At 39.6% G+C, this 14,015-nt stretch overlaps 1 protein-coding gene across 1 annotated transcript; it reads left to right on the forward strand.

Moving 5' to 3' along the window:
• The first annotated feature begins 13,462 nt into the window (after positions 1-13,462).
• Positions 13,463-13,876, forward strand: LOC111445172 (S-protein homolog 1-like). The gene has a single exon (XM_023083409.1). The coding sequence runs from the start codon at positions 13,463-13,465 to the stop codon at positions 13,874-13,876; it is 414 nt and encodes a 137-aa protein (XP_022939177.1).
• The last annotated feature ends 139 nt before the right edge of the window (positions 13,877-14,015 follow it).

Raw genomic sequence — 14,015 nt, forward strand, 5'->3', positions numbered from 1 at the left:
AAGGTCATCCCAATGCCATTGGCAAAATGCTTGGTGATCACCGACCGTAACCCCACAGTAATACCTGCAAGCATCAAGCAACCAGGTAATCTTCGAATGATCTCGGCCATACAGCTGAAAATGGGACTCGCACGAGAGGAACTTACATTCATGGCCATACCACTGATAGAAGAAGCAACCACCGAAGAGACTGTCCCAGAGGAAATCAAGGAAGTACTAGACAGCTATACCGACATAATGCCAGAGAGTCTACCACAAACACTACCACCTCGTCGAGGCATTGACCACGAAATCGAACTCCTCCCCTGGGTTAAGCCACCAGCGAAGAACGCATACCGGATGGCTCTGCCCGAGCTAGCCGAATTGAGGAAACAATTGGACGAGTTGCTGAAGGCGGGATTCATTCGCCCGACAAAGGCACCTTATGGAGCCCCCGTACTGTTCCAGAAGAAGAAGGATGGGACGTTGCGTCTGTGCATAGACTATAGAGCCTTAAACAAGGTGACGGTACGCAACAAATATCCTCTGCCGATAATATCCGACTTGTTCGACCAACTTTACGGGGCCAAGAACTTCACGAAGTTGGACTTACGATCAGGATATTATCAAGTACGTATTGCCGAAGGGGACGAACCCAAGACAACGTGCATAACAAGATATGGGGCCTTTGAATTCCTAGTAATGCCCTTTGGCTTGACAAACGCCCCAGCTACGTTTTGCACGTTGATGAACCAGGTTTTCTACGAATATCTGGATCAGTTCGTCATAGTATACCTCGAAGACATTGTTGTTTACAGCACAACTCTCGAGGAACACAAAGTGCACTTGAAGCTAGTGTTTGACAAGCTCCGGCAGGACCAGCTATATTTGAAGAAGGAGAAATGTGCATTCGCACAAACATGCATCAACTTCCTTGGACATGTCGTCAGATGTGGACAAATTAGTATGGATAGCGACAAGATAAAAGCTATCCAAGAATGGAAAGTTCCTACTTCCGTATCTGAGTTGCGGTCCTTCTTAGGACTAGCCAACTACTATAGGCGGTTCGTCGAAGGGTTTTCACGACCAGCCGCCCCATTGACAGAGCTGTTGAAGAAAGGCCACCCTTGGTCGTGGTCGAATGATTGTCAAATGGCCTTTGAAAATCTGAAAAACAACCATGACGAGGGGTCCTATCCTCGGGTTGGTAGACATCACAAAGCCATTTAAAGTAGAAACTGATGCTTCCGACTTTGCTCTAGGTGGGGTCCTTATTCAAGAAGGCCACCCCATCGCTTACGAAAGTCGAAAGCTCAACGATGCCGAACGGAGATACACTGTCTCCGAGAAAGAAATGCTGGCTGTAGTCCATTGCCTTCGAGTCTGGAGACAGTATCTCTTAGGATCACAGTTCGTAGTGAAGACGGATAACAGCGCCACTTGCCACTTCTTTGATCAACCAAAATTAACAGCAAAACAAGCCCGTTGGCAGGAGTCGTTGGTCGAATTCGACTTCAAGTTCGAACACAAAGCAGGAAAGAGTAATCAAGCAGCCGACGCGCTAAGTCGGAAGGGCGAACATGCGGCCCTGTGCATGTTAGCCCATATTCATTCAAGTAAGATCGATGGATCGATGCGCGACATCATCAAGGAACATTTACACAAAGACCCATCAGCCAAAGCTGTTGTCGAACTAGCTAAGGCTGGAAAGACACGGCAGTTTTGGGTTGAGGGGGACCTCTTGATAACCAAAGGAAACAGATTGTACGTCCCAAGAATGGGGGAACTGAGGAAGAAGCTCATTCAGGAATGTCATGATACCTTATGGGCCGGACACCCTGGGTGGCAAAGAACATACGCCCTAATAAAGAAGGAGTACTTCTGGCCAAACATGCGAGACGACATCATGCAATACACTAAGACGTGCCTCATCTGCCAACAGGATAAGGTCGAGAAAGCCAAAGTCTCTGGACTCTTGGAGCCTCTACCTGTGCCAACAAGACCCTGGGAAAGTGTATCTCTGGACTTCATAACACACCTCCCAAAAGTCGGAGAATATGACGCCATCTTGGTTATTGTAGACCGGTTCTCAAAATATGCGACATTCATCCCCACTCCCAAATTATGCTCGGCGAAACTCACAGCCCAACTATTTTTCAAACACGTTGTAAAGTTATGGGGCATTCTGTCGAGCATCATCAGTGATAGGGATGGCAGATTCATTGGGACATTCTGGACTGAGTTATTCGCTTTCTTGGGAACAACCTTAAACATCTCCTCGAGTTATCACCCTCAAACCGATGGACACACAGAACGGTTCAATTGCTTGCTCGAAGAATACTTACGCCACTTCGCCGACGCTCGCCAAAAGAACTGGATACAATTGTTAGATGTCGCCCAATTTTGCTTCAATTGTCAAACAAGCTCGTCTACAGGGAAGAGTCCCTTCGAAATTGTAAGTGGACGACAATCGGCCTTGCCCCATATTATTGATCATTCTTATGCAGGAAAAAACCCTCAAGCTCACAACTTTACAAGAGAATGGAAGCAGACGATCGATATAGCCCGGGCATATTTAGAGAAGGCTTCCAAGCATATGAAGAAATGGGCGGACAAGTAGCGTCGCCCCCTTCATTTCAGTGCAGGAGATCAAGTCCTTATCAAGCTGAGACCAGAACAGATCAGATTTCGTAGCCAAAAGGACCAGAGACTAGTTCGTAAATATGAAGGCCCGATTGAAGTCCTTAAAAAGATTGGGGCTACCTCCTACCGAGTTGCACTACTCGCATGGATGAAAATCCACCCCGTCATTCATGTGAGCAACTTGAAGCCCTATCACTCTGATCCAGACGACGACCAACGAAATGCAACCACAAGACCGAACATCGACCTGAAGCAAAAAGAAACAAAGGAAGTGGAAGAGATCCTAGCCGACAGGGTTAGGAAGATAGGAAGACCTGTACGGACGATTCTAGAATTCCTTGTCAAATGGAAGAATCTCCCTACAGAGGAAACAAGCTGGGAACGCGCCGAGCTTCGGTCTTGGCCGAGAGGCTGACGGGGTGCCGTGCCCTTCGATCTCGACGACGAAGCCGTCGCCGAATTTCATCGTCCCGCAAACCCCGAGTAGAGCTCGACGGGTTCGACCCATTTTGTTGATGCTTGTGTTGCTCGATCCCTCTCGTCGATTACCTCTACCTCTGTGGATTTGGAATTGAGATTGGGGACGCATGGCATGCACTTACCATGAAGAGAGCTAGCTCGTCCTCCTCGGATTGAGCCACATGGTCCAACTCGCCTCCCTGAGATGGACCTGCCTGCCTGAGATGGGGATCGGACCCCACGATGTGTGTGTTTTCACGCTTTGCATTTTCTTCTACTCGAACCTGAGACCTGTGTGTTGTTAGGTCGATACTCTAACCACTTGAGCTATTCAACTTGACTGTTGATAGGATTAGCTCTTCTGTAATAATATACCACCGATCGCTTCAACAAGGCTCTTATACCACTTGTTGACAATGGCAATTCGGAGGAAAATGTCAACGAAAAACTGGCCGAAGGTTTCTTGGAAAGAAAAAATAGCGGAAGAAAAAGGAGAGAGAAAGAGAGATTCGCTGAGATTTGATGAAGACTCATGTTTTATTTCTCTCCAGAATTGTTTAAATAACAAATCTAATTACAAAAATAGAAAAACTAATGACACAAAAAAAAAAATAGAAAAGTGGGCGAAGACTTTGCCCAAGTTGGACAAAAATGGTCAGCTAGAATTACGCTCTTCCATTGGCGTGAATTCAGAAGTTTTCAGATGTAAAAACAACCTAACTAAATAAGGAACATAGCTTTTCTTTAACATTATAATTGTCAAAAAATTGGCCATTATGCATCCGACTTTAGATCAAAGAAAATGGAGGATCATTATGCATCCCACTGTCGATCGAAGAAAAGGGAGAATCAGGCGCACTTCATTGAGACGCAAAGTGATGAGGATGAGCCAGCCTTACTTACAGCACAAGTTTGTGAAGTCCGAACTCTCGATTCACCAGAGTTGACGGAGATGACTCTTTATGAAGAGAAGGTTGTCCCAGAAGAAATTGAGAAGAAAAGCAACACTTGGTTCCTAGATACGGGAGCCAGCAATCATATGACTGGTTGTCGAAGTTGGTACTCGAAATTGAACGAGTCAGTGACCGGCATGGTGAAGTTCGAAGATTGATCACTTGTAGAGATAAAAGGACGTGGAGGTGTGAAGATTGAATCGGAGAAAAAAATAGACAAGCGAGAAGAGAAGAAGAGCGATGGCGAGAAAATTGTTGGCGCTGTGAAGTAAGAATCCAAGGAGAAGAGCGATGGCGTTGTGGCGGAGGTCCAGAATGTGGCAATGGAGGTAGCAAAAGCAAAGGAGATTAAAGAGAAAGACTATGACGGCGAGAAGAAGGAGAAGGAGGACGGAAACTATGGCGGTGCTATTGATAAACAGGTCGCCGGTGAAACAAAAGCAGAGAAGGAGAAGGAGAGGGAGGCCATTGTTTCCGATAGTGCAATTGAAGTATCACAGGTAATTAAACCTGTTGAAGAAAAGCCGTTGGCCGGACAAGTATAACAGGTAATTAAAACTGTCAATGAAAAGCAGTTGCCCATTGAAACGAAGACAGAGAAGAAGGAAGGCGGTGATAATGGCGGTAGCGGCAGCGTTGAACAAGTAATCAAACTGGTGAAAGGAACTATTGATATTGGATGTCATTATGTGAAGGCAAAGCAAGTAGAAAGAAACATTTTCATGGTCATCCAATTACATGGAATTCAAAGAAACAAAGATGGTGACACTTTCATCCCGTGAAGCGGAGTATATTGCGGCGACGTCAGCTGCTTGTCAAGGAATATGGTTAGGACGTTTTCTGAAAGAATTGGTTTGAAGAATGTAAAAATGTGAAGATCGAAATACAAGATTAAGGAGATAATTTGTTAGTTTGTTTAATCTTGCATTATAGTTTTAGTATCTGTGGATAACAGCAAGGGAAGTTATTAGCAGTTGTTGCTGGGAAGTTAGTGTAGGTTATTAGCAGTTATTTAGTTTTTTTTCTGTCTACATATGTACAGTGCAGCAAGTTGAAGAGGACAATTCAGTTTGTTTTTGCTTATTTTTTCTGAGTGTTGTCTCTTTCTTGTATGAGTGTGTCTGACATTGTGTCGCTAGCCAATGCTTAATGTCAGTCAGAAATCCCAATGCTTAATGTCAGTCAAAAATCCCACATCATTCTCAATGAGTAGGATATCGTCAACGTACAACATCAAGAAAGCTACTGTAGAGTTGACTATCCTTTTATAAACACAAGGTTCGTCAACATTCTATTTAAAGTCATAAGATTTGATCGCAGTAAAACTTTATATTCCAAGATCGAGATGCTGGCTTCAACCCATAAATGGATCTTTTAAGCTTGAAAACCCTTTGCTCGTGATCCGATTCAATGAACCCCTCTAGTTGAGCCATATAGATATTCTCTTCAAGATTACCGTTTAGAACGGCTGTCTTAACATCCATTTGCCAAATTTCATAACCACAAAATGTGGCAATGGACAAGAGTATTCTAATCGATTTAAGCATAGCAACAGGAGAGAAGGTTTCTTCATAGTCTACCCCCTCTCTTTAGGTATAACTCTTTGCTACAAGTCGAGCTTTAAATGTCTGTACCTTACCGATTTAGTCTCCTTTCCTCTTATAGATCCATTTACAACCAATAGGTTTTACCCCATCTGGTTGATCTACAAGTTCCCAGACTGAATTGAAGTACATGGACTCCATTTCAAGATTCATGGCTTTGATCCACTGATCTCTATCTTCATCATTCATTGCCTATTTATAGATCAATGGATCCTCAACGCCATCATCAGGTATGATGACTTGAGTTTTTGCCAAATCCAAGTAACGATTGGGTTGAGTTATAACCCTCCCACTACGTTGAGGTATTCTCAACTCTTGAGAAGGATGTGATTGACCAGAAGTGCCAACTCCATCAACAATACTTGTTGAAGGACCAGCTTGATCAACAACTCTTGTTGTTTTATCAGTAGCTTCTTTAGAAATCTCACTTAATACTAGTTTGCTGCGAGGTTGATGATTTGTTTCCTGGTCTTCCTCTAAGAATGTAGCGTTTGTTGATACAAACACTCTATTTTCTTGAGGGTCATAAAACAAACTACCTTTCGTCTCTTTGGGGTATCCTACGAATATACATAATTTTGAACGACATTCTAATTTCTTGGGGTTTTGCAACAATACATGTGCTGGGCATCCTATTGATATTAATGTGGCCTAGTCTTAAGTGCCAAAGATAGGTATTAGGAGAAATCTTTTGTCGTTTATTTTGAGTTTAAGCTATTTTAAACATCTCGATATTTAAAATATCTTTTGTTTCGCTCGGTTTTAACATATATAAGTTGTTTTCTAATTTTGCAGAACAAATATGAATACCTCTTTTGCAAATGAACACTTCATTTATTTCAAAAGATACTTTATACAATTGTTCAAATAAACAATAGATAGATATTAGATTTCTTTTCATTCCAGAAACAAAAAGTACACTATCTAATATAATGAATCTATCTCCAAAAAATAATTTTAAATTTCCTATTGATCTTGCTGAGACAACCTCTCCTGTTCCAACCTTGAGTGTTATCTGGCTGTCCACAAGCATTCTTTAGGAGCTAGTTTCCTAGAAAAAATAACAAATATGATTAGTGGCCCCTGAATCTAGTATCCAAGTTGAGTTATCATACTCTACTAAACATATTTTCTACAACGAGTAAATCATATTTACCTTGTTGTATCTTTTCGGCTTTTTTCTCTACAAGGTATTTGGGCAATTTCTCTTCTGGTGCCCGTTTTCGTTGCAGTGGAAATGTTTTCCTTTATCTGCTTTTTGAACCTTGTGTTTGTGGTCAGTAGGAATCTTATTTTTCCGCTTACCCTTCTTCTTTATCAAAACACTTTTAGAAGTTGAAGGTCCGGACTTATTTTTGGAGGACGATCCTCGTAGTAATTTCTTAGAGATAGCAATATTTGCTTCTCCTCTTTGTCCCTTGTTCGTTAAGAGGGACTGATAAGTCTGTAGCTCATTGAGAAGAGCAGTCAAGTTATATTCTATCTTGTTCATCATCACATTTGTGCGGAACTGGAAGAAGCTCTTCGGAAGAGACTCCATGATAAAACTGACTTGACTCTTCTCATCAATGACATCTCCATTTTCTTCTACCACATTGAAATGGACCATGATGTCCAGGACATGTTCTCTAACTGAAGTCCCTTCTTTCTCACGACAGTTGTAAATGTATTTTATGGCGTCATGTCTAAGGGAGAAGGACGGTTGTCCAAACATCCATTTCAGAGATTCCCTAATCTCTTTAGTAGTACCCATGACATTGTGTTTCTAAGCCAAAACATCAGATAGGCTGGCTAAAATGTACACTCGGGCTTTGTCATTTGCCTTTGTCCATCTGTCATATGCATCCCAAACTGTTCTGTTTGCATTTGAGCTGGGGTTTGGAGGACATTCCTCAGTTAAAACAAACCTTAAATCATCAATTACAAGTATTGTGTTTAGGTTTGATTTTCAAGTTGCGTAATTGTCGCCGTTTAATTTCTCAGAAACGAGTAATTGTACTATTGAGTTTGTCATGTTGTGATATAAAGTAAATTCTATTAGTGATTTGATTTAATCTTGTTTAATCCAATCGGGTTTAGCAAATGTAATAATGTACCCAAAAATTATTAATTTGCAACGATACTTTAGTGAGTTAGAGTAACTGCTACCGAGGGGCAGTCAATCACTCCTTCACTAAACCAAGGCATTCTTGACTAATCTCAGAATAACTCTTGCTCCTATAGTGTTTTAGTTATCGCTATTTTGGTCAAGAATATACTAACTCTTAGTAATTCTTCGTAAATGTGACCCATCAATTTCAGACCTCAGAGATCGGTCCCAACAACGCTATCGAATAAAAAAGCCAAAGTTGGGAATGGACCTAAGAAATCCTATCCATTTCTTGAGTTTGCATTGTTTTGACTCCCATGTTACGACCCTTCGAATGGGTAGTTGCTCTAGGGTAACATGCAGGTGGAACATGGGAATCTCACGGTGCAACCTAGTGGTGGAGACCATAGGACGTGTTGATATACTTCCTTCTCCCACTTACTATAAATACTTTCTCTATTCACCTCGTTATTGACTCATGCAAATACCTTCCGAATGGAGGACGCTCCCAGGGCGACACGAGGTCGAGCATGAATCTCACGATGTGAATTTTTTCAGAGAGCGTGAAAGGAAAACGATGTATCTCATATACCTTTTTCCTCACACTAAGTATTTTTTACGGTTGGGTATACTCATTACTTAGGTATATTGCTTTTGTATAAGGAGGTATATTTCTCAATCCAACGAATAAGGCTTTTGTTGAAGCAAGAACACTTGAATCAAAGTAATTAACACCTCCTTATACAAAATTTGGATCAACTAAGAGATAAGGCTAGAATTAGATTACCTCTTACGATCGAAGATCTAGAAGCAAGATTTGGAAACCTTGTTCTAAATCGAGTCAGTCCCCAATCAAATTTAATCAAGGCTTGATTGAATGGCTCAAATCAAATTCTACCACAAGAATTGCTTGAAACTTAGAAATGACAAAGATGATGTTCTGATTTCTAAGGAAACGTCTAAATTTGAGATTTCAATTTCATTCATCCACGGATTTGATTTTTACATAACAATTTCTTGGTATTTATACTCCCAACAAATGACGTTTGTGGCCATGATTTAATCCCGATCCCCTTAAATCTCCACGAAAGACGAAGTCAATTTTACCATTTGACAATTCCAAACATTATGAAACTAAAAATAATAAAGTTTTCCACCCAACTTTAATATGTTTAAGTGGCTAAGGAGACAGACATTTTTTATTCATATCATATTTAGTCCACTAGAAATCTACTGACCTTATCAAGATTCTGCAAACGCTATCGCGTCCTAATCTTATCAAGATTCTCTAGTGCTTGTGAAGCACAAGTTGCTCTTACCAATTCTAATTTCCTATGCAATGGAAAGCATAGAAAGCGACATTCATAAGAAATTTTATCATAGGGGCATTTTGGTAATTTCTTTCATCATGCATAACATACTCATCCATATTGCTTAATTTGTATTTTAATCATGCATATAGTACATAAAAGACATACATACAATACATACTCATAAAAAATTAAAAAATTAAAAAAAACTTTTGTGATGTCCTTAACATGTATTTTTGACCACCTAAGTTAAGGAATGCTCGAATGTTATCAGGTCCTAGCGATATGTACAAGTATTACTTTCCTAAAGTCTATGTAGTTACTTACTTAAATGATGTTTACCTTCTTGAGCCAGCTATTCCACGTGTTTGGAGCTCAAGAATTTATGGAATTTCTCTCGTAGATCCTAATTCAAGCATAATTATGTTAATATCAAAGTCAAGACAAAAAAATGACAAACGGAGGTCGAACGAACAAAATGAGACTAACATGTGCTTACACACATCGGAAAAGGCTTTTCACGCATGGAGGTTTTTTTGTAGATCTCGGTTACTCATTGGGTCATTGGATCGGGTTCAGATTGCATTTTTTGTTAGGATCGAAGGTCAACGAGTTGCACACACAAGCTTTTGATCGAATCCAGGTTCAAGGATCAGGTTAACCTACATGCATGTCACAATTAGTATCTGAACGATTCTCTCCGCTCAGCATTTGCCACTTGTCCTACTCAGCTTCAGACTCACTACTGCCAACGTCGTCTAACGTGTGCCTTCTCCCTTTTTGCCAACATTCAATATTTTAGATATACGATGAGGTTTCTATTACCTATCTAATTTCTTCTAAATTTTGTAACTTCTTACGGGTACACATAGGTATTTTCTCTTAAGTTTATTTTAGCCACAAAAAGAAATAATAAAGTGCAAAGTCCGTCAAGAATTTAAGACTTAAGAAATTTACCATTTCTTTAAATTCAATGAAATAAATTTACCATTTCTTTAAATTCAATCAAATACTGTCTTTGGATCTTAATGAACTCTAGCTTCCTATATGAATCTTGGGTGAAATTCCCCTAATATCAACCTACTAAAAGTTTAGAACTTAATTTCTAGAAACGAAATTAGAAAAAATGAAATGCTTGCAAACGCTTCATTCATTCTTGACGGATTTGAATGGTAACTCTTACGGTAGTACCTTAAATTTGGAAATTTTTGGATTTTATTATTGACATAGAGGGTGAATCTCAAGTGTAGAAGGAAAAAAAAAATGCTTGAGAAGTCTTAGGAACCTTGGAAAAATATTCAAAAATTAGATAAAAATCTACCGGAAAAAAAGGTAATTTTTTCTAGGTTATAATTGGAGGGATCTAGGATGGCATGTATAGAAAACAAAGAAGAGAGAGGAAGGGAGAATTTCTGTTTTTGTGGGAGGAGGAAAAAAAAGAAAGTAAAGAGAATGGGAATCCGACACTTTAATGAAAAATTTGGCAAAAGATTTATCTCTAGTCCTAGTAAGAGGATCTATGAGTGTCAGTTTTTGTTGTAGGATCGTTCGATTTGACTACGATGTTCTAGGAAAGGATTCTTACAAGTTTTGTGTTGAAACTCGACCACGATTTGTTTTAGAACTAGATTCGAGAGATTTATAATTTCGATAAGAAAATATATTTTTTCCAAAATTTGAACTCAATTATTATGGTCTCTATCTTCCTAAAAATTTAAAAAAAAAATGGCATCTAATTGGTTGATTTGAGATCTTTATTTTTCATGAAGAAACCAAGTCATTTCTAGTTAATGGAAGATAAAAAGCAATGCAAAAAAATAGATTAAAATGCGTTGCTCAACGAAATCTAGAAAAATTGAACATTGGAAGAATCGAACGTGGATACACAGCTGCTGGCGACGAGAGAGAAGCGTATTAGCAAAATGTTGAAATGTATCACAACGTGGTAAGAATGACGGGTCAACCAGTCAACGAGGACGTGTTGTGAGACACCACTTTACTCGCTACACCGCAAACGACCGAGTCTACCCTCTGTAACTCAAACAATACCAAAGAACTTTAGTTCGATCCGCGTGCTCAAAATTCTACACGACCTATTCACTAACCAATGACACGCGTCCCGCGACTGTACGTCCGCCAGACGTATGGTAAACGCGCGTAGAGAACATCTTTTGTGCTTGAATATCCCAATGGTATGCGCACGTAGAAAACTTCTTTGGTGCTAGAAAAGCACGTGAGCGCGTGTATGTTCTTTCTTTTTGTCCTGTAATCCTGCTCGAGAAGGCACACGACCAATTTGTAAGTAACAACATGAAAATCTATGAAGCAGTACTTGTACAATTCGCTTGCTTATGAATTCATGCTAGTAAAATTAATCCTAGGTAGCTAGTCTTGATTAACAACTACCTAGGAAACTTACTAAGAGTGAAAACAGACTTGCTAGTTGTTGAAATTTCTTGTCTTACCCAGTATATTGTTTTGATATACTTTACTACTACGGTAAGTAATCATGCTATGATAGTGGTTGAGATGTTTATTTAACAGCACTCTGGGTAATGGATGGATGTTATCGCCCTATTAAGCATGTGTGACTCCTGGTGAATGATTGTGTGATCCCTCCCTTTTGAGAATAAGCAACCGAATCGAGTTAAGTCTAGGGTAAGAAGATAGATTGGTGGGTCGAGACTTAGGATTGAACACCTTTAGAGGTCTGAGACCAATGGAATCATGAAGGGCGATCAGAGGGTGAGACAATATTATAACAAAATAGTGTGCGCACATAAGTAATTTACAGCACGACACTATTTAAAACACAAAATAAAAAACAAACTCAAAACATTTTAAAACAAAAGAGTTGAGGATGACGGGTGAGGTTATTCTATTGCACCTGCCAAAGAGTCCACTCTCGACTTCGACCAGCTCCTTACCTGAAAAAAATGGAGAATAAGGAATGAGTACAAAGACTTAGTATGCAGCCTACTTGTAGGCTCTCAATCGTGTCGTTGATATGCTAGGATACCACACTCTTTCTTGTCTTGTTCTTGTTTTTTATTGTAAGTACTTAGGCCCACTTGTTCTTGACTTGGGGTTCTTATCGTGATTTATTCTAAGGACCTTGGTCCTTGGATTCTAAAACCTTGGTCATCCTTTAAGGGCCTTAGTACCATGGTTCTTGTACTTAGAACTAGGGTCTTGATCCATGTTCTAGACCTAGATCTTTCTCTTGTTCTTGGTACTTTCTAGGTATTTATTCTGTTATTGATTTATTCTCTAAAACACTCTCCCTAGCATTTACGGCACTAGCCATACACCAGACAATCTTGTGTCCAAGGCTTGTTACTCAATGGTAAATCGACTACATTGCATTGTAGACACGTCGTGTTTTAAGACATTAATCACGATGCTACGTAGTAGTTACCCTGAACGTAGGATCCATCCTATGAGAGGCCGTTGATCATGTGAGTAACTTGTTTAGGTGGCATGTACCGAGGGGTAGCACCCCCTCACCATAGGTTACTTCATAGCCTGTGGGACGGGTTCACCAGTTAACACTCCCATGGATGCAAGCAGACCAACACTCACCATGTTCTTCCCCACCTTGTACTATTGCAAAGGCTAAGTTTTCTGCCCAGGTCTTTGTATCAAGAGTGTGGAAACTCTAGGGACAAAAGTAAACAATTGGTTCACTGCTAGGTTAAGGATGTGATGAGAGACTACAAGTAGGTTGCTTACTCGTGACGAGAGGGTACTCTAGAGTTTAAAAGTAATACAGGAATTATGGACCTAGGGAATCATGTATCTCGTTCCCCATTCCCTCGTTAGATGAATTTGGCATATACTAAGACACATTTTGATTTCCCTCTTATTTTATACACATTGATTGGAAAAATTTTTCCTAGAGATTCAAGGTGTGACATGATGAAATCAAAACCCCATAATGGTTCTCCCAACAGGCATTGAGTAATTTTTGCGAAAGAAGTCTTGCGCAATTCCTATTTGAAACTATAGTTCTAGAATTTTTTGAACTTATCTGTTCTACCTCACCTTAGAATTTCTAAGGTCCTCCTAAAAAGTTTGAAAGTTCAAGTTAAAAAAATAAATCGGAAATTTAATACCTTGTTGGACTTGGGTGCTATACCATATGTAATCTATGTATTGCGCTAATAACTATTATTTATTCAAGGAATTTTGTTATTGAAAATCTAATAAATCTTTAAAATTGTCCCAAAATTAACCTTAAATTGTGTTGCATAACCGAGATTAGTTAAATGATTAAGTTTTTTACATCCATAGCATGCATTTACATAGTTTCTTGCATGTACTATAAGTATGTATATTTATTCACATGTCCAACACAAATTGGTAGTTAGGCTAAAGGTTGATTAGGAAATGATAAAGAATATTGTCGTTTTCTTTCTTTTCACGATGGCTTTAGTTGGGGCTCAGGTTCCAAGGGTCGCGTTACCACCACCAGGACCTTCTAGATATTACATTCATGTTGTTAACGGGCTAAGCAAACTTGGGTTGCTTGTGCATTGTCAGTCTAAAGACGATGACTTGGGGTATCATCGTTTGCTTAATCATGGAGATGATTACCAATGGAACTTCAAGGTTAACTTTTGGGGAACAACCCTCTATTGGTGCAAATTGGAGACGCCACATACATATGTCTCTTTTAAAAGCTTTTGGCCTGAAACACAACACTTATGGCTCCGTGATAGGTGCAAACATGGAACTGTAAGAACTTGTATTTGGACGGCTAAAGATGATGGAATTTACTTGAGAAACTTTCTTCCTAATGTTGATGAATTGATTTACAAGTGGATCTATAAAAGATAGAGAAGCTTTCTTATCTCCTATGGGTGGAATTATCCTTGAGGAACAAATGAAAAATAATAGGATAACACAAAAAGGTTGTTGTTGTTGTGCCTTTTACTTTTTTTTTTTTTTTTTTTTTTTTTTTTTTTTTTTTTTTTTT

Source organism: Cucurbita moschata, unplaced genomic scaffold (genome assembly GCF_002738365.1).
Source record: "Cucurbita moschata cultivar Rifu unplaced genomic scaffold, Cmos_1.0 Cmo_Scf00007, whole genome shotgun sequence".
NCBI classification, from domain to species: Eukaryota; Viridiplantae; Streptophyta; class Magnoliopsida; order Cucurbitales; family Cucurbitaceae; genus Cucurbita; species Cucurbita moschata.